At 44.3% G+C, this 21,291-nt stretch overlaps 1 protein-coding gene across 1 annotated transcript in view; it reads right to left on the bottom strand.

Annotated features, from left to right (window-relative positions):
• The window catches only part of ANO2 (anoctamin 2), a 434,288-nt gene that overhangs the window by 11,745 nt on the left and 401,252 nt on the right, over window positions 1-21,291 (bottom strand). The window contains exons 20-22 of the mRNA XM_027769235.1: window positions 9,233-9,385; window positions 8,854-8,906; window positions 4,144-4,325 (exon numbers count right to left, since the gene is read on the bottom strand). Coding sequence (XP_027625036.1) covers window positions 4,144-4,325; window positions 8,854-8,906; window positions 9,233-9,385 — 388 coding nt within the window. The remainder of the gene's footprint in view (window positions 1-4,143; window positions 4,326-8,853; window positions 8,907-9,232; window positions 9,386-21,291) is intronic.

The raw sequence follows: 21,291 nt of genomic DNA, 5'->3' as shown, positions 1-21,291 counted from the left end.
AACATAAAGAGAATAGTAATTTTAAAAAATTGCCATAGGGCATATGCATTCACAGGAGAGACAGAGACAGAGAGAGAGAAAGAGAGAGGGAGAAAAATAATCTCAGTTTCTGGCTTAGATGGACATCTATAGGTTACACCTTCACTTCCTAAATCTTCAGAGACTTGGGTGGTCCAAAAGAGGTCACAGAGCATGCAGTGGGACCCCCATGAAGCAGAGATTTCCACCCACAATTCTTATCAGTCGAGGAAAGATAGCCCCCACAGTGCACACATGTGATATCTGTATCTATAGCACATGCTAAGACTATTCCCTACATATCTACCCACACTTTAGACTAGGGCCTCTCTTTATGTAAATATAAGCTGATAGTATTCACACTATAATCAGAAAGAAAACACAAAGGAAAAATTTGCTCTCATCAATGTCTTCAGTAGTCCACACTGTCCTAAGAGAGACTTCACACACCTCAATATGACCAACCTACTCATCCCAACTTCACTTTCATGTTTCCTTCCAGCTTCATCTCTCATGGCTTACCCCTCCCACTCTGGCCCTTCCTTTCTTCTCCACCTGACACCTCCTCCCTTTCCCACTGTCCACTACCACCTCTCCCCATCTGACTCACCAGCCAGGTGAGTGGGTCACATGACTGAGGAGTTTCAATGAGATCATCTCTATGGCCATTCATGGACTGTTCATTGCTAGGTTTCATTTCCCACTGAACTCTCCCTAAACACTTAAGTCTGGGTGAGAAGCATTGCAGCTATCCTATTGTAAATGATTAAAGCTATGTTTTAATTGCTCGCTTACTTATTGACCTGCTCTAGACATCTTCAGAAAGGCCCTCTTTCTATTTAAGCTTACAGTAAGGCCTCAAAAATATCTGTATAATGAACCTGTAATTCTCACAGATGCTGAGGGGAAAAGAAATAATGTTTGCTCCAAAAGTCAACTTGAGATCTGGAGATGACTTCTTTTCTACAGATAAATTTTCTTGGCAGAAACATAGAGGTAACATGCACTTTTGATGCATGCACCTACTAATAATTCTGCCACTGAGTAGGCTACAGACAAGTCATGGTCCTGTCTACCTGCATGGAAATGGGCCGTAGACAAGCCATGATCATGTCTATCTGCATGGAAACAATGGAGAAAAGACTACTGAAGCTTGATAGCTGGCCAGAGCACCCAGTGACTGTGAAGGTAGAGACAAGAGCACCATTTGATATACATGTACTAATAACACCTGTGTCCTGGGCATTGGGTGCTATGGCTCAGTCATATCTATTTACCTGAATTTCTCATTCTAGATGCTGGAAGTCATAAGGAGCTTAAAAACCAGTCAGCTACTGGCAGAAATGGAATTGGGAAAAGATTGAATTGGGGCAGATTTGATTGAATGAAGCCTTGCTTACAATTAGACCTATTCTTAATTTCCAATATGGAAGCTATTAAAGTCCCTTTTATTAAAGCCGGTTTAACTCCTGACACATCTCAATAGCTGTTACTAGAAGGTCTGATGGTCAGGGTTAAGAGCAAAGACCCTCAGTGTTTTATGATAGAAAAGTGCTTGTAGACCAACTAAAGAAACATATCACTAGCTGTGCTTCCCCAAACAAGGAGTCACACTGGTGTTGCTCCCAACTACACAATGGGCTTAAGGCCAGCACTCTTGGATAGATGTGATTTTTAGTTTAGGCTCTGTCTCTAGAAACCTCTCTAATATTAGAGAACTCTTCAGCTTTCTAAGCCTCATTTTCTTTTTATGTAAAATAAGGAGTTGCAACAGCGCAATTTCTATGATCCTTTCCAGTTATAAAAATAATTTTGTAATTCTCACTTTTCTGTTCTTGTTTCTTTAGTGCAAATCTGTTGACTAACTTTATGGATCCTACCAAAGCAGACCTAGATGCTACTGGAAAAGGCCTAGAGTTGATACCAACCCTTTTTGTAGTGGAACTGTGTCCTCTGGATCTACAGACCAAAATCCAGCACCCTGGACCAGACAGTCTGGATAACCAGCCATACCAGAGTGACCTCTGGACACAGCAGCATATCTGCCTGCAATACCACTTTGGTTCAAGAGTCAAACTCTATATAACTCTAGATGTAAGATGACCTGAAATATCTAGGTTGATACAAATCAGTATCTATGAATAACTTTATTCATTCATTCTTGGATCTGGTCCCTGAGTTTTTTGGTTGGCGAAAGTTGAACCCTGTAGTTGCTCTTTTATTTAAGCCACAGATTGTTGTTTAAGGTTGTTTTAACTCAGACATCTGGGTTGGGAGGACGAATTCATTTTCTCTGTTCATGGTCTCAGGCTGTGAATCTGAGCCTAAGCAGCCATCCATCTTACAAATGGCCTACCTTGAGTACCAACGTGTCCCCTGTGGGACAGCATGACAGAAACACCATGGCAATCACCATCACAAACACTGAAAACTGCTCCTTTGATAGAGACAGCAGTAGATTTTATATCAGTCACTACCAGGGATGGTCTGAGAAAGCTCTACTTATCCCTAGATTTTTCTTACAGCTGTACTTTTCTTTCTTCTTAAATATATGAGGTATGATCTTTGATCAAGTCCCTATAAGGGACTATCATTTAACTAAGGTACTAAAGGGTTAAGTAAGTAATACCCCTGTGCTCTTTTTCTTTTAATTTGTTCTTCTTGGGAAAGCAGTGCAGAGTTTTGTTTCTTGGTTTCATTGTTCCCTGTGGTGATGGCTTTCAATCACCGTCCCAGAATTCCAACTTAGTATGTCTAGAAGTTAAGAAAAAGTTGGACTTCTCACCATCTTTTTTTTTTTTCTTTTAGTTTCTTTGCTATAGGGAATGTGTGCTCATTGGAGATACAGAGAAAGGGGAAGTGAGAAATCACCCCCAGGAGGGATAGTCACATCACCATCCTCTTCCACTCGCCTCCAAGATTTTGGGCACCCACACATGCACCAGCATGATTTTTAAGCTGCCAGGTCCAGGACTCAAACAGCTATCCACCATGTGGGAATCAGCAGCACCTTAGCCACAATGCTACCGGCTGGACCCCCACCATCGTTTTTAATGCAACATGATTGAAACCAAATTTATCATATATAGCACAAAGCTGAATCTCTTAGCTTCTTCCCCCATCACTGTCATGGAATCACAATTTCTCAGTCCTCTCACTTCAGTCCAGACTTTGGAGATATCCATAACTCAGCCTCTGTCCTTGTCTACACCAACTTTGCAATACAGTACCAGAAAGAGCTCATTGTCTCCTTTTCTCTTAATTCCTTCTACCGACCTGATCTGCACTCAGCACAGTTCGTGTCCAAAAAGCACAGCAGCTCAGCTGCCCTCCTGAGTTCTCAACTGTTGCATATCTTCCTGTCTGAGATCAGATCAATATTCCTAAAACTACCCTTCATCCTGTCATTCCCAGACACTAAAAAGGCCAGTATCTTCCCATTGCATCACACTAAAATTCCTGTCAGATTTCAGAACTTCCCATTATGTGTACTTCATCCTATCCAAATTCAACAATATTTTGGTCTATACTATCCTAAGTGTTTCTACCATATTATATTTTCTAAATTACTCACCATTATTTTCTCTCCTGTGAACTCTCCTTGTTAACTACAGCCCCTAAATGTTTATATCTGAAATACCCTACAACTCCCAGCAGCCTCCGCAGGAAGCCCACCCTTTCCTTTAGTCCCAGTAATCTCTCTCTCCTCTGAACACCCATGTGGTCATGGTTCGTACTACATAGATCACTTCATCACCTGCTATTTCCGATGTGTTCTGCTTGCTTTCTTCCCAACCAGACCATAAACCCCTTGATGGTAAAGACAAGGCTATATATTGGGTTGTCAGGAAAGTCATAATGCATTTTTGCATAGAATAAATACTTTCCCGACAACTTTCCCGACGACCTGATAGTTCTTTGTCTGCTCCATAGTGTCCAGCAAAACACACTCAGTAAGGATTCGACTCATTTAAAGTGATTTATAACAATGGGGATGGGGATGAGTAAAAGAGTGCTGCAGGAGACAAAGGGCAAGGAGAGCGATGTAATTCTAGGTCATCCAGCTCACTGTTCGGGTCTGTTACTTCTGGTTTTATACTGCCCTTCTCTTTAGGATTACTTTACCTGCAGAACTGAACCTCCTGGTCAAACTGTGAGTTTTCTGGTTGTGTTCCCTCCTTCAGCTGGCTGACGTTGAAAAAGGAGAGGGTGTGGTTGACAAAACCATGCAGAGTCCCATTGTGACTGTAGGAGTACTGGTACACAAGGCGGGGAATAAAGTCGGAGGTGACAGCGATGACAAAAGCCTGAAGGACAGAACCAGAAAAACTGAGAAGGAGTCAGCAGGATGCTGTCCAGGTGGCACAAGGTCCATCTGACTGAGGGACTGCTCACTCTTAGGCTCTCCATCCAGAGGTGATGACCTGACTGATGCAGAAGCACAGGCAGCCTGTTTGGGTGCCTCTTCTTGAGCTCATACAGCTGACTTGTCTGGCTTTCCACCTCTGAGATATACAAGTAAGTCCACCAGAGAGTGGCTATCATCGGAGTAAAATGCCACTGCAGCAAAGAATGCCAGGCCAGTTGGACCATTGGTACTGGAGGGATTAATCTACTCTAAGACATTCATATTAACATTCGTATTGGCAAGCCAATGCTTGCACAGAACACAAGTTTTCTGAGAAAATTACCCTTAGTGATAAGAATGCCACTTAAGTGCAGCGGGCAAGGAAGTAAGATGACCGTGCACATCTGCTCTCTCCTGCTTGATAGACCAGAAAGCCAGGAATAGTTCTCTCAATTTGACCATGACTTCTTGACACTTTTTAGTTCATTGTGTAATAGAGATTATTCTTATAACCACTGTACTTAGGAAAAGTGAGACACAAAGGAGAAAGGAGTGAGTTCTGCTAGATGGAGCTACATGAAGCCAACACAGTGTCTGGCATATCTAAGTGCTCTATAAATGTCTATGGAGCAAACCAAACAACAAATGAATGATTGCGTGTTTGAAGATAGAGGTACTTTCTGCAAAGAAAATCTTAAATCTTGTTGGCAGGTGTTTATACTATATTCTGCACCAACAATTAAAGTCCTTTTAAAAATGTAGTTTGGATATTGTTCTCTAAATGTATATGTGAGTATGGATGGCTATAACCATATTTGAGAATGAATAACCTATTTATAATCATTATAGTTACCTCTTACTGAACACTTGTCATGTGTGCTTTCATCTTTCTAGGTCATTTCCAGAATGATCTTATTTGGTGGGTTACTCTTATTATCTCCATTTTACAGATAAGTAAACTAGAGACCACAGAAATAAAATCTCATGTCATTCTCTTCTGTAGATAAAAAGCAGTTAATTGTCAGAGCCTATTTTTTAGAAGACATAGCTCCTCCAAAGAACCTACTGATCTGTTTCCCAAATTGCATTTTTCTTTCTTTCTTTCTTTTCTTTTTTTTTTTTTTTTTGAGAGGTTCTCAATATAGGGCACCTGCATTCGCCAGAAAGACAGAGACAGAGACACAGAAAGTGAGAAATCACCCCCTGGGGGGGATGGCCATGCTGCAATCCCTTCTCCTTCATTCTCTTCTTGGGATCCTGGGCATACACGCACACACCTGGAGTGAGGTTAAGCCACAGGGTCCAGGACTCTAACCATGGTCAAGTACATGGGAGTCCAGCGACATAGCCATTATGCCAACTGCTGGTCCCAAATTGCACTTGATTTCTAAGCCTCAAAATGCATGCTTCCTAATACATCAAAACATGCAAAATGAAATGAGCTATTTCTTTCTGCATCTTCTCACACTTTTCCAGCCCTTTCGTAAGTTCTTAGTAGGGAATCAGGTCATGGTCAGAATTGGTGTTTCTTTCCCAAGGGATATGAGCTATAAGCACAGAGCTGGTTGGTATTTTCTTGGGAAGAAGTACAGAACGCCCTGCCTGGCGACCGTCCTTACCAAGTGGAAAAGAAAAAGAGCTGTTGGCTTGAGCCCAGCAGGATTTCCTCTGAAATGTGGACATGTCTGGCAAGACAGTTAAGGGGGTCACACAGGTAGGACCCATCTTCTTCCATGTCCTATCTTAACCTGTGCAGCATCACAGTCCATAGAGATCATTAAGACTGCAATGACAACTCAGAGGCACTGTAATTAGGAACTGTACCCTGGGCAGTGCTCCAGGTATTGTCTACCTCGAAAGAAGGAAAAGAAAGGAAAGAGATGGACAGATACGGAGAATTCTTTCCTCATTATTCTTGGCTCTGAGGAAAGATCTGATTTTGGCTTTTAAGGCCAAGGCATGAATTCTGATGTATAATTACCTTTCCTTCTCTTAGAGAAATTAAAAATAAAATTGCACAGCTCTGAGGACAGCCTGATGAGTTACAAGGCGTGTAGGCACTGCTAGCCAAGGGGACTGACTGTCTTCAATAAAAGTCCAAATGGAAAATGCTGGGAGGTAACACGGCTGGTTTTCTGCTTTGAAAACCTCCGCTCCTCTAGAGGCTCTTCCCACAAGCTAGAGTGTCATGAGTGTAAGCACTTACGTTGATGATAACAGAGAACTTGCCAATTCCGGAGAGAATGTCAAACCAAATTCCTGTAAGACAGAAAAGACGGCATCTGGCTCACTCCCACCCCAGCCCGGCAATGCCAATGCTGTAGCCCGGGGTGATGTTTTACAGACAAGTTACCGGGGGTGTGGGGGGCGGTGTCTGTGGGCTTGTCTGGAAAAGCTTAGGTGCCCTCCTGTCTGGAAGCTCAAGGGACAAGAGGCGGTGCCCAGTGCAGGTTCATACACCGAGGATATGAGGATGAGGAGCTCGACGGGGTGAGGACACAGGGCTTCCTTCTTGATTCCTGACATGGAGTGAGAGTGGTAGGAGGGGATGAGCTGGTCAGGGCTTCTCAGAGTGGGGGACATACCAATATCCTTTGTTCTCACAGCATCTGGCCGTCTCAGCTCCGTAACAAACTTCTTTGCATCAAGCCGCACTTCAATGACATTGTTGAGGAGGGCAAAAATTGGTGCCAGAGGAAAGGAGGCCACAAAGAGGGTGACAAAACCAAACTGGATGACTAGGAGAGAGAACAGCAGGGAAGAGTGGGTGGGAGCTAGATCCTGCCTTGCTGCTGGGACCCCTTGTCCTTTCTTACTGGGATCTCAGTCTTCCTCTTCCTTCCACACCACATAAACAAGGCCTTCCTTTTCAGTACCTACCTACAAGCCCATTAGTCAAGGACAACACCTGGGGGCAAAGCTATTTAGGCAAGGGGGTGGGGAGAGATGCAAAGAAAGGAAACGTCCTGACTTCTTTCCAACGCTCCTTGCCTCTGGTCACTAATCCTGGTGTCTCACTCAGAGGTTAGCAAGCTTTTTCAGTACAGGGTCAGAGAGTAGATATTTTTATATGTGTAGGTCACAGGGCCTATCGGCCATGTCAGTGCAGAGTGAAAGCAGCTACACACGGCACAGAAACCAATGCACGTGGCTGTGTCCCAAAAAACCGAAATTTTCAAAAGTGATAAATAAAGTAGATTGGATTTGGCCCATGACCCATTGTTTGCCAGTCCTTGATGTCACTTAAAAAACTACCTTCCTGGACCAGCAGTTGGAGTAATGGTTATATCGCTGAACTCCCACTCAGTCGACGGTGGTTCGAGTCCTAGACCCAGCAGCTTAAAACTCACGTGTTTTCCAAATTGCTTTTTTTTTTCTTTCTTTTTTTTTTTTTTTTTTTTTTTTTTTGAGAGGTTCTCAATATAGGGCACCTGCATTCGCCAGAAAGACAGAGACAGAGACACAGAAAGTGAGAAATCACCCCCTGGGGGGGATGGCCATGCTGCAATCCCTTCTCCTTCATTCTCTTCTTGGGATCCTGGGCATACACGCACACACCTGGAGTGAGGTTAAGCCACAGGGTCCAGGACTCTAACCATGGTCAAGTACATGGGAGTCCAGCGACATAGCCATTATGCCAACTGCTGGTCCCAAATTGCACTTGATTTCTAAGCCTCAAAATGCATGCTTCCTAATACATCAAAACATGCAAAATGAAATGAGCTATTTCTTTCTGCATCTTCTCACACTTTTCCAGCCCTTTCGTAAGTTCTTAGTAGGGAATCAGGTCATGGTCAGAATTGGTGTTTCTTTCCCAAGGGATATGAGCTATAAGCACAGAGCTGGTTGGTATTTTCTTGGGAAGAAGTACAGAACGCCCTGCCTGGCGACCGTCCTTACCAAGTGGAAAAGAAAAAGAGCTGTTGGCTTGAGCCCAGCAGGATTTCCTCTGAAATGTGGACATGTCTGGCAAGACAGTTAAGGGGGTCACACAGGTAGGACCCATCTTCTTCCATGTCCTATCTTAACCTGTGCAGCATCACAGTCCATAGAGATCATTAAGACTGCAATGACAACTCAGAGGCACTGTAATTAGGAACTGTACCCTGGGCAGTGCTCCAGGTATTGTCTACCTCGAAAGAAGGAAAAGAAAGGAAAGAGATGGACAGATACGGAGAATTCTTTCCTCATTATTCTTGGCTCTGAGGAAAGATCTGATTTTGGCTTTTAAGGCCAAGGCATGAATTCTGATGTATAATTACCTTTCCTTCTCTTAGAGAAATTAAAAATAAAATTGCACAGCTCTGAGGACAGCCTGATGAGTTACAAGGCGTGTAGGCACTGCTAGCCAAGGGGACTGACTGTCTTCAATAAAAGTCCAAATGGAAAATGCTGGGAGGTAACACGGCTGGTTTTCTGCTTTGAAAACCTCCGCTCCTCTAGAGGCTCTTCCCACAAGCTAGAGTGTCATGAGTGTAAGCACTTACGTTGATGATAACAGAGAACTTGCCAATTCCGGAGAGAATGTCAAACCAAATTCCTGTAAGACAGAAAAGACGGCATCTGGCTCACTCCCACCCCAGCCCGGCAATGCCAATGCTGTAGCCCGGGGTGATGTTTTACAGACAAGTTACCGGGGGTGTGGGGGGCGGTGTCTGTGGGCTTGTCTGGAAAAGCTTAGGTGCCCTCCTGTCTGGAAGCTCAAGGGACAAGAGGCGGTGCCCAGTGCAGGTTCATACACCGAGGATATGAGGATGAGGAGCTCGACGGGGTGAGGACACAGGGCTTCCTTCTTGATTCCTGACATGGAGTGAGAGTGGTAGGAGGGGATGAGCTGGTCAGGGCTTCTCAGAGTGGGGGACATACCAATATCCTTTGTTCTCACAGCATCTGGCCGTCTCAGCTCCGTAACAAACTTCTTTGCATCAAGCCGCACTTCAATGACATTGTTGAGGAGGGCAAAAATTGGTGCCAGAGGAAAGGAGGCCACAAAGAGGGTGACAAAACCAAACTGGATGACTAGGAGAGAGAACAGCAGGGAAGAGTGGGTGGGAGCTAGATCCTGCCTTGCTGCTGGGACCCCTTGTCCTTTCTTACTGGGATCTCAGTCTTCCTCTTCCTTCCACACCACATAAACAAGGCCTTCCTTTTCAGTACCTACCTACAAGCCCATTAGTCAAGGACAACACCTGGGGGCAAAGCTATTTAGGCAAGGGGGTGGGGAGAGATGCAAAGAAAGGAAACGTCCTGACTTCTTTCCAACGCTCCTTGCCTCTGGTCACTAATCCTGGTGTCTCACTCAGAGGTTAGCAAGCTTTTTCAGTACAGGGTCAGAGAGTAGATATTTTTATATGTGTAGGTCACAGGGCCTATCGGCCATGTCAGTGCAGAGTGAAAGCAGCTACACACGGCACAGAAACCAATGCACGTGGCTGTGTCCCAAAAAACCGAAATTTTCAAAAGTGATAAATAAAGTAGATTGGATTTGGCCCATGACCCATTGTTTGCCAGTCCTTGATGTCACTTAAAAAACTACCTTCCTGGACCAGCAGTTGGAGTAATGGTTATATCGCTGAACTCCCACTCAGTCGACGGTGGTTCGAGTCCTAGACCCAGCAGCTTAAAACTCACGCTTGGGGACCAACAGTTAGCATAATGGCTATGTCGCTGGACATGTAGTTGACTATGGTTTGCATCCTGGACCCAGTGGCTTAAAACACACCGGGTGCACGTATGTGCGTGCCCAAGATCCCGAGAGGAGAATGGAGGAGAAGGGATTGCGGCGTGGCCATGCCCCCCTGGGGGGGTGATTTCTCGCTTTCTGTCTCTCTGTCTCTCTCTGTCTGTCTGGCGAGTGCAAAAAAAAAAAAAAAAACAAAAAAAAAAAACACCTCACGCTGGGCACCTGTCCATGCATGCCCAAAATCCCAAACAGAGAATGAAGAGGAAAGGACTGTGGGGTGTGGCCTTCCCTCTGGGGGGTGATTTCTTGCTTTCTGTCTTTCTTTCTGGCAGCGCATGCACCCTATAGCAGAAATCTCTCTAAAAAACAAACAAAATAACAAATCTACCTCCTGGGGACAGCAGGTAGCATGATGGTTAAATCACTAGACTTTCTCATGTGTTCCCATGGGCAACCACAGCTTGATTCCCAGACCTGGAGGCCTGAAAATTATGCCAAATATGTGTGCACGTGTGCCCAAAATCCCGAGGAGAATGGAGAAGAAGGGATTTCCGCATGGCCATCCTCCCAGGGGCTGATTTCTCACTTTCCCCAGTGAGCACAAGTGACCTATGACAAAGCCCTAAAACAAAACAAAAGCCACCTCCCAAGTTTGAATCCTTCTTTCCATTATCTGTAGCCACTGCCTCTATTTAAGAGAGTTTATTCCCTCATCTCATGATTATTGAGAGTTTGCTTAATATCAGGCATGGTGCCAAGTGTTTAAGAAGGCAAAAGTCTGGTTCTGCCTTCAAGAAGCTGGGTTTAGAGAAGGTGAGATAAATGCACACAACAGGTACACAAGGCTGTACGTGCCCAGGAGAGCAAGGAGTACGCCAGAGAGAAGAGACGGAAAGGAGAGAGAGTTAAGTCTGAGTCTCCGAACAGAACGATGAGCCTGCAGTTTCCAGGAAGCTAGCATCCCAGAGAGCACTTCAGGCCATGAACCTGTGTGAGCAAGGGCATGAGGCAGCCTGTGCTCACCCACTGGCTGCAGGGAGTCTAGGCTCCTCCTGGACCATTGCAACAATCTCCCAACTGGTTTTCTCATCTCAGGCTCCCAGGCTTCCAGTCTATCCAGCACACAGCCCCTGTAACCTGATCCCGCCACCTACTTATTCATGAAAATGTCTGTGGCTTCCTTCTGTTTACTGAATATAAACCTCGTTCCTTACCTGGGCATCCAGGTACTTTACAGTCTTTTCCCATCTGCCTCTCTAGCCTCATCTCCCCCAGCTCCCTGAGCTTCTCTTTCCTGATGTTTCTCTGATACACGAGGTCCTTCCATTCCTTGGTGTGCAAGCACCATTCTGGCTGGCAAACGTCTGTGCACCACCAAGACCACTCACATGCTGCCACCTTGGCAAAGCCCATCATCCCCTCCTCTGAATCCTCCCCACCCTGTGCTCAGGGTTCTGTTACAGCCTCAGCGTAGGCTGCTGTGACTGATTTCCTCATGTATCTATTTCCACTGCAAAGGCAAAGATGCAATCTACTCCAGGGTGTCAGTACCTATTTACAGTTGAAAACAACAGTCCTGGGTCGCACGAAAGTCACAGTCAAATAACACTTCCCTACGTACTCAGGGAAAGTTAATAAACTTCTCCATACCTCAGTTACTTTAAATATGAACTGTAGATAATAACAATATCCATCTAACGGGGTCTCCTTTTTTAAGATTTATTAATTTAATTTTATGTATTATTATTATTTAATTTGCTATAGGGAATGCATGTTTACCAGAGAGAGACAGAGAAAGAGAGAGAAAGAGAAAGCAAGCCACCGAGTCTGAGACTCAAACCATGGTCAGCCATGTGAGAGTCCAGTGCCTCAGCCACCATGTCACCTGATGGCCCCTATCAGGACTCTTTTAAGCATAAATAATATTGCATACGTACAGTGTTTATTATAACTGTGTCTGACTTAGTAGCCATTTGATAAATGTTGCCTATTAGGTACAGTTTTATTATTGGACTAAAAACATGTACAGCTTGGTGCAATGTACACCATATACTTTTACACTGAATAGAGTCAAATATAATGTGTAAACTCTGAATGCGAGTCCAGCGGCACATCTTCTAGACCTAGATATGTTTCTACTAGCACCATGTCTTTGGTCAAGCCTCTTTATTTCAATGAGCTACAGGGTCATTATGGATGAATTGAAGGGACTGGCTCCCTAAAGGTCTGACTTGCTGTGGTGCTATGATCCTCATTTTCTTTTTCTTTTCTTTTTTTTAAGAGAGATTTTTGCTATAGTGTGCATGCACTCACCGGAGAGACAGACAGAGAGTGAGAAATCACCCACCCAGGCTGGGGGGCATGCCACAATCCCTTCTCCTCCATTCTCTTCTCAGGATCTTGGGCACGCATGCACACACACCCAGCATGAGTTTTAAGCCACTGGGTCTGGGACTCGAACTATGGTTGACTACATGAGAGTCCAGTGACCTAATCATTACTCCATCTGCTGGTCCTGTGATCCCCATTTTCTGAGATAAGTTTCAAGATTCTAGGACATTTGGGACCAGCAGATGGTATAATGGTTATGTCTCCAGACTCCTACATAGTCAACCACAGTCGAGTCCTAGACCCGACAGCTTAAAACCCACGCATATGCATGTGTGCCCAAGAGATCCTGAAAGGAGAATGGAGGAGACGGGATTGTGGTGTGGCCATCCCCTTTGGGGGGATGGTTTCCCACTTTCCATTTCTTTGTCTCTCTCTGTCTCCCTGGTGAGTGCACAAGCCCTAAAGCAACATTGTCTCTGGAATAAAAAAAGATTCTAGGATATTCAAATAAAGAATGAAAAAACAGGATCCAGGTAGATACACACACACACACACACAAACACACAGAGATAGAGAGAGAAGATATGTATGTAGGGAGAGAGAGAATATAGGTACATAGAATATAGATAGGTAGGGAGAGAGAGAGAGAGAGAGAGAGAGAGAGCGAGCACTGAACCAACAGGAGCCTTGAAAACACGCATGGCATTCTACCAATCAGCTGCTTTTGAGTTGGCATTTTGTAGCCTAGAGTTGAGGGTCACTGCTGTTCCCAATGCAACCCTGTCCACTGCCATTGTCCTGGATGCCCAGCAGGGGCAGGCCAGGATTTTCAGCAGGTCCCAGGAGATGAGTTAGTGGTGAGACACTTGCACCGGAAGGCTCAGATTTGTTGTGTTTGGGCCCTTGGAATGACAGTCTGGCTAATGGACTTGCCAATAAGGATAGAGGCAGGAAGGCCACCGTCTTCAAAACTGAGCTCTGGGAACCAGTTCAAAATGCAGGGCCTATCGCATCTTTTAAATGAGGCTTTGCTAAGGAATTTCCTTTGGAGTTGGGATAAGAGCAGAGGGGCTGGAAGGGGATGGAATTAACAACAACAAAAAAAAGAAAGCAAAACAGATGTTGGACTAGTTTTCTAAAACCTGTAAAATGCGTGTAGTTAAGTATATAGGTAAATGTGTCTTTATTTATAGAATTCTAAGTTGGTCTTCTTGATTTCAGTGAGCTGAGTTCAATAGGGCAAATGTTCTTATCAAAATAAGTGACTTCCTCTGGCAGGACTACGTAAACTCTCCAAAGCCTCAGCAAGGGTTTGGCACGGAGGCTGATAAGGAGGGAAAAGGACAGTTTACTGTGGAGTGATCGCAGATGGATGCTGCATGCCCTCACCATATTCGTGCAAATGGCACTTGGAGATCCAACATCCTTCCAGGATTAGAACACAAACAGGGACCCTCACCCACTATCCTCTTCCATGTGCACTCCCAAGGCAGACATAGGTGCTGCTCTCTTAGACTGCCCTGAAGATTTGCTTTTTCGCCTTCACAAACTCTCTAGGCACAGGATCTCTGTCATCCCTCTTCTGTCAACGCGAACACCTTCCATACAAGTTCAATGCTCTCCAGCAGTTCCCACAAATTGTCCCAATCCTATAACAGAGCATTGTCTCCCCTCCCTTGCCACATAGGACCATGGGCTCAGCACTGACCAGGGATAGTCCTGCCCCCACTTTTGATGTTACTGCAGGGCTAAGGAAAGCCCCCTCTGCAGACATCCCATTGCCACAGGTGCTGATTGCTAGACTGGGTACTGTGAGCATTTCCAGGACTCAGTCCAAAGAGTCAGAAACAAATAGGAAGCTTGGTTTTCTCTTGGGGAGATAAAATATAATATATATGAACCATAGTCCTATAGCATGCGAATACCAAATCCAAGACTTGCTCTTTCAATGAGAGATCTAAACTGCTGTATCAGATTTGAGTCCTCTGGGTTCGTTTCAGAAAATATAATGATACCAGCCCTCACCAACACCCAGATCTGTTTCTAAAAAGAACAAGTCTCCATCAGGATAAGAGAGCAACAGCGGAAATCCTCCGTGTGCTGCATAATAGAAGCCAGGTTGGCTTGACCAATAACAGATTAAACCTGGCCGAGCCAATTAGGGAGGAATCCATAAGTTGATTTTCGACTAACTCTTTACACAGCCTTCAATGAAGTGCTCCAGAATGTCGAGCTGGGAGTACAAAGACTGCAAATACTCCTAGGTACAGACCTTATCCAATTTCTCTTCTCGCATTCTGGCAGCCAGAGACCTTCTAAAATAACCACCAGCCCTGCATTGCTTAATGCTGGAGACAATTAGAAGCCTGGGTGATTACCTGGGTTCAGGTTAAAATAACAAGGAGTGGGTTAAACTAAACAAGATGGCATCCCACAAGGACATTCCAGGACAATCTGCTTAGTGAAGAAAAATCGTAGGCTAGATAAAATGGGGTTGTTTCTGGAAAACATCCTAAGGGAACACAACTCCTATTTTTCACTTATTCACTTAAAATATTTCAATTAACTCTCCTCAGCCCCTTCTTACACATGATAAAGTCCTTGCCCTTAGCCTGGTATCTAAGTCCCTTTGTGATCGGACTCTAACTTATTTTTTCCAGACTCATTTTCTCCTCACCCGTCTTCTGTGCTTGGGGGAATATTTAGCTAGTATGTTGGAGTCAACTCTGCCTGCTTTCCAGCCTTTCTGAAGTCATTTGTACTTGTCCAAATTCACATTTCAGAGCCTTCGTATATACCGCCACCATCTGTCATTTCCCTTCTATTCTGGTCTACTGAGTGAGTACCTACTGATCTTTCAGGCTCAATTCAATCTTAACCTTCTCTATAAAGAGTCTCTTCTACACCTGTCGCCAGCCAGCTCAGCCAGGCAGAATTAGGTATCATGGGTCTCTCTCTCCTCCTCACTCCTACAATGCCTTGTACTGTCACTCTGTCTTTTGGACTTGCTCCCCAGATGATAAGCCCCTTGAGACTAGGGACCATATTAGAATCTTTCCAGAATCTTCACCATCTTTTGTGGCACCTAACACACAGTAGATACTCTAAGGTTATCTGTTTTATAAATGCAAAGTTGTTTTCCCCAGGTATAAAACACACAGCAGAAAAAGAGATAAAAAAAAACTAAAATGTATAAAGCAGAAGTATTGCACTTAATGATGGTGTGGAGAAATGGAGGCACGAAGCACTAGCATCTCTGTACAGTTATTCTCATTGCTGTAATCTGCACAGAAGACTTCGAAGAAAGTTAGAATAAAAACAGGAGAGTCAGTTTTAATGAAAACAATTATGGCTTTTAAAACAATTACTATGGTTTAATAAAAGTGATACAGTTTGATTGAAAGTATGGAAAACTGGGGGCTTAGGGTCCCTCCTTTTTGAGATCACTGATGAACAATGCCAGGGAATAATTGATGAATGCATTGGCGTGAGTTTATCTTCTCATTCGAGAGGCAGTTACTCAAAAGACCGAGCTAGAAACAGCTCATTGTAGGAATACTAATGTCAAAGCACAGCAAGGGAAGGTCATCACTGTTGACTGCATCAGCCTATATTGTAGGTTATGCCCACTGATCCCCTTCTCCTAAGGACATGGACAGCCACCTGTGCTCTGCACTGACAACACCTGGTGTGAGAAGAATTGCCCAAGTGCTCACAGGCCATATAAATAGAAGGAAATGATAAGAAGAAAGGACACAAGCTGGATTCTTAGCATGGACCTCTGTTGCTTAGGAAAAGAGTAGAACTCTTATTAGAAATGTAAGACAGTTCTCAATGTCTATCATTTATCATTCACTTATTCATTCATTCAACAGCCTTTACAGTACACATTCAATAAACTGGACACCATGTTCGTTGTGGTCCTTTGCACTTAAAGGAGGCTGAGTTCCTCCTTTTCCTTTAACCCCACATCCAAACTAGGGAGAATCCAGTGGGTGAGACCTACTGATTTACCTCAGAGAAAGATGAGTGGATTACTGTGTCATCCTTCCAACAGCTCATAGTACACAGTGGGGAAGACAGACATGTAAACAGAGCCTGACAGTGTCATGGCAGCATTAGCAGAATGCTGTGGAACACGAGAAGAAATAACTCACTCTCCTCAGCAGACCTGCACAGGCATCACAGATTTCACCGTCACTGGATTCCAAGAACAATCAAAAGAGGCACATGACAGTTTGCTACAAGGTTGCTAATTAAGACCTTTCCTGCAAATCCACTGATCTCAATTCACAAACTCTTTAGGAAATAAAGACAATAAGTGGAATTCCCTCTCAATCTGTGTGGAGTCACCTGGAATTTATACAATGGAGTCTGCTTGATTCAGAAACCCCGAGGAGTCATAACAGGAAGGGACAGGCTTGAGGTAACAGCTAAGTACTAAGAGTTTAGTGCATGCAAATCAGGGCAACCCTGGGACAGACCATCCCTGACCATTTGGCTCTGACTTTTCCTCAGATCTTTGCACTTAAAGGAGACTGAATCTCCATTTTTTTTCTTTAACCCCACATCCAAACTAGGGAGAATTGAGTTGGTAAGGCCTAATTCACCTCAAGAACATTCTAGTGAATTTCCAGTAAATGGCTATGAATGAACAAATGACTCTTTATCACTCTTATTTACTAGCCTCCTGCAAGATGAGAGTATGAAGCCCAGGTATTACTTCACTCATCCACCTTCCTACCCACCGTTTTAGACTGGAGGAAGGCAGCATGTGAGAGATAAGGGCAATGAAACTAGACATGGCTGAAAAGAAGTTCCAAGCAGCAAATCATTTCCGAGAACCTGCATTTGCTTTATTGCTTTTCTTCTACCACTTTCCCAAAGGCTGTAAAACAAAACAAAAACGTAGACGAAATGAAAACACAACTAGCTTTGTGGAATTAGAGAAAAAGAGAAAGAAGAGAAGAAGGCAAAACAAATGCACAATCTTTGGAGCTAGGATGCAGCTGTCGTTAAGCAACAACGTTCATGCTAAGCTTCCTGGTCGTTAAGCTTAAGAAGAGAAATGGGGAAGTAGTATAGTTCTCAGTAAGTTTTAAAATTAAAGACTGCTTTCTTTTGGATTGTCGGAAAAGTTGTGATGCATTTTTGCATAGAAAAGACAGTGTCATGGCAGCATTAGCAGAATGCTGTGGAACACGAGAAGAAATAACTCACTCTCCTCAGCAGACCTGCACAGGCATCACAGATTTCACCGTCACTGGATTCCAAGAACAATCAAAAGAGGCACATGACAGTTTGCTACAAGGTTGCTAATTAAGACCTTTCCTGCAAATCCACTGATCTCAATTCACAAACTCTTTAGGAAATAAAGACAATAAGTGGAATTCCCTCTCAATCTGTGTGGAGTCACCTGGAATTTATACAATGGAGTCTGCTTGATTCAGAAACCCCGAGGAGTCATAACAGGAAGGGACAGGCTTGAGGTAACAGCTAAGTACTAAGAGTTTAGTGCATGCAAATCAGGGCAACCCTGGGACAGACCATCCCTGACCATTTGGCTCTGACTTTTCCTCAGATCTTTGCACTTAAAGGAGACTGAATCTCCATTTTTTTTCTTTAACCCCACATCCAAACTAGGGAGAATTGAGTTGGTAAGGCCTAATTCACCTCAAGAACATTCTAGTGAATTTCCAGTAAATGGCTATGAATGAACAAATGACTCTTTATCACTCTTATTTACTAGCCTCCTGCAAGATGAGAGTATGAAGCCCAGGTATTACTTCACTCATCCACCTTCCTACCCACCGTTTTAGACTGGAGGAAGGCAGCATGTGAGAGATAAGGGCAATGAAACTAGACATGGCTGAAAAGAAGTTCCAAGCAGCAAATCATTTCCGAGAACCTGCATTTGCTTTATTGCTTTTCTTCTACCACTTTCCCAAAGGCTGTAAAACAAAACAAAAACGTAGACGAAATGAAAACACAACTAGCTTTGTGGAATTAGAGAAAAAGAGAAAGAAGAGAAGAAGGCAAAACAAATGCACAATCTTTGGAGCTAGGATGCAGCTGTCGTTAAGCAACAACGTTCATGCTAAGCTTCCTGGTCGTTAAGCTTAAGAAGAGAAATGGGGAAGTAGTATAGTTCTCAGTAAGTTTTAAAATTAAAGACTGCTTTCTTTTGGATTGTCGGAAAAGTTGTGATGCATTTTTGCATAGAAAAATGCATTATTACTTTTCCAACAACCCAATATCTGTTCCTTCCTTCATTCATTTTTAAGCACTGAGCAGGCACCCTCTGCATATCAGAAGACCCCTGTGGGACACTGAGGGGTATAGTATCCAGATGCACTCTTGCCTTTTTCTGGCGTGTACACAGGGAAAAGGACACCACCTGTTAAAGATAATGCCGAGCAATGTGTTGTGTGCTTCATGGGCAAAAGGAGAGAAACAACCTGGGACTCACCCTACTTCCCAGAACTGCTGGAACCAAACCCTGGATGCTGCCTGAATTGTATTTAAATGCCATTTGGAGAAGATGGCAAGTGCCTGATTATCCAGGGGGATGACTCAGTTCATATAAACAGGATGGCTCAGGGAAAGGAATTTCCTGGTTCTCTGAGACATTGACTCGTAGCACACACACTTGTAGTGCTGTGTAACAGAATGAGCGAGGCTCAGTGCTGATGGCCTTGCAGCTGTTCTAGGACAGCGCATCGCTTACAGCCAGCCTCTGTTAGAAATTTGGAAATCATGCACTGTGATCTCCACCTTCCATGACCAAAGAACATCAAAGTTGAAAGGAATCTTGGGTGTCACCCAAGTCATCCCTCTCTGAAGCCTCAGACCATTCTACTCCTTCCTTTCTACGTGGCCACTTCACTTGATTATTTCCAGGGTGGGGTACTTAAGAATCTCCAGAGACGGCCATTGTCCTTTATTCTCCGTTTCAGTTGAAAGCCACTGAGACTTTGTGGGATTTGCTATAAATCATTATTATAACAATAGTTCACTAATACATGGAGTAGTTCACCTGAACTACCCAGATAACTTTACAAGTCTGTCCATGTATAGTGCTACAGGAGACATACTTACAGGAAGATAGCATCCTTTAATTACAAGCACCCTGAAAGAAGGAAGGGGGTAGACTGACCCAACTAACTCAATACAGAAAGGACATCTGGAGAGCTTGGATGTAAGGTGAAGTCTGTAGTCTCTAGCTGTCTCTGTCTTCAAGGTCCTCACTATATTCTTTAGTGTTTTCCCTTCTTCAACAAATGCTATTAAGCACTGTTGCATACCAGTCCTATGATCGGGTGTTGTGAATAAGACATAAAACTTGCCCTCGAGAACATTCCATTACAATTTTGTAAATATCACAAGCCTGGGTCAGCGAGAAAAACTGGTAATAGCAACATTCATTTATCTGGATATAATGGAGGTAAAACTATCAAGAAATTCCTTCAGAACTTGACACTAAAGTTTTCTTAGAAGATTAAATCTAGACCTACATTTTTCTGCTAAATTCTCATCTGTAGAAAAAGTCCAACTGCTACACATGTCCAGAAAACTTAGCATACAGCTCTTAAAGCAACTGCAGAATTTCTTCTCAACAGGCCCTGAGGAAAACCCCACAACTGGGCCATGAGGGGCCTGCAGTAAAGGAGCTTTGAAGCCCCATTTTGAGGTTGGGGGCAGTGATGATTAATGTCATGTCCTGCTCCTGGGCCAGCATGCTTTTGTCCCCTCAAAGATGGGGGATGGGCAAATGCCCTTGAAGTCCTTCTTAGTAAGCTCTTCAGGAAAAGAGTTTGATATTGGAGATTCCCTCGAAAGCCCTGCTGCTCCCCTCACTGGTCTCCAGTCTAATCCCTCATGCTCATGTTTCCCTTTGTCTGGAGCCAGGCCCTCCCCACACACTCCTAGCCAGAGGTAGTCCCTTCCCCACACCCCTCCTTAGCCTTCCAACCCCCAGCTTTCCTTCACCTCACTGCCCCTCCCCCATGCCTGTGGGCCCTGCGTCCTGGTTCCAGCTCAATTTAGGAAAATGTAAATATAATACATCTCTCTCTACTGCCTCCCTCGATGATGACCTGCCCTCCCATTCCAACTGACAGGCTTGGGTGGGCTCAGTGTACTTCCTGTCTGCATGGGTGGTCCTGGGATGATGGGAAGGAAGCTGACAGCTGAGAGCAGGGCCAGGATCACCCTGTCAGGCACACCAGAGGGAGCGGGTAGCTTTAGTTTCACTGCTCTCATTCATGTTCAAAGTCCAAGACCGGGACCCTTCTGGAAGCGGGGAGTCTAGCCAGTTCGCAAAGATGGGGGAAACCTCACTCCATCCCATCCTTGCACTGAAACCCATGCTCTGATGGGTCCTGATGAAATTCTCTCATGGAAGGTCCTAGAAAGAAACACTAGTTTCAGTTTCACTAGTGAGGCATGGGGGTGACCTGACCTTAGGTTCCTGGGCCTTATGGCTTCAGCGGATATGCATGAACTGGGACAGCAGCACTGAGAGAGACTCTGGAGGCCACGTGGCCCAGGAGTTTTCATCAAAACTCTCAACAGAAAGTAATTATATGCACCACCTACTTCTACTTGTGCACCCAGAAACTTCCCTGGCCCTCTCGCTCAGATCTATAGTCTGAGAACCGAGGGCAATGCCATTTCTGTCTTTGAAGTATCAGCAGCCATGCATTACTTGTGACATGTTGCACAATTAGTTCTGACCACAGACCAATGGTTTGTATTACTGTAGGAAAAACTCATGATGTGATCTAATTCTCGATAATACTGAGAGAGAAAGTGTGGCTCAGAAGCCAGGTGGTGGCACAGCAATAGCACAACTGGACCCACATGGGAAAGGTCCTTGTTCATGTCCAAGGGTGAAGACCATGGTATGAAG

This window comes from Tupaia chinensis, unplaced genomic scaffold (assembly GCF_000334495.1).
Source record: "Tupaia chinensis unplaced genomic scaffold, TupChi_1.0 Scaffold149011_1, whole genome shotgun sequence".
Classification (NCBI taxonomy): domain Eukaryota; kingdom Metazoa; phylum Chordata; class Mammalia; order Scandentia; family Tupaiidae; genus Tupaia; species Tupaia belangeri.
Note: the sequence above shows the minus strand (reverse complement) of the source record. Positions and strands in the feature narration are given on the sequence as shown.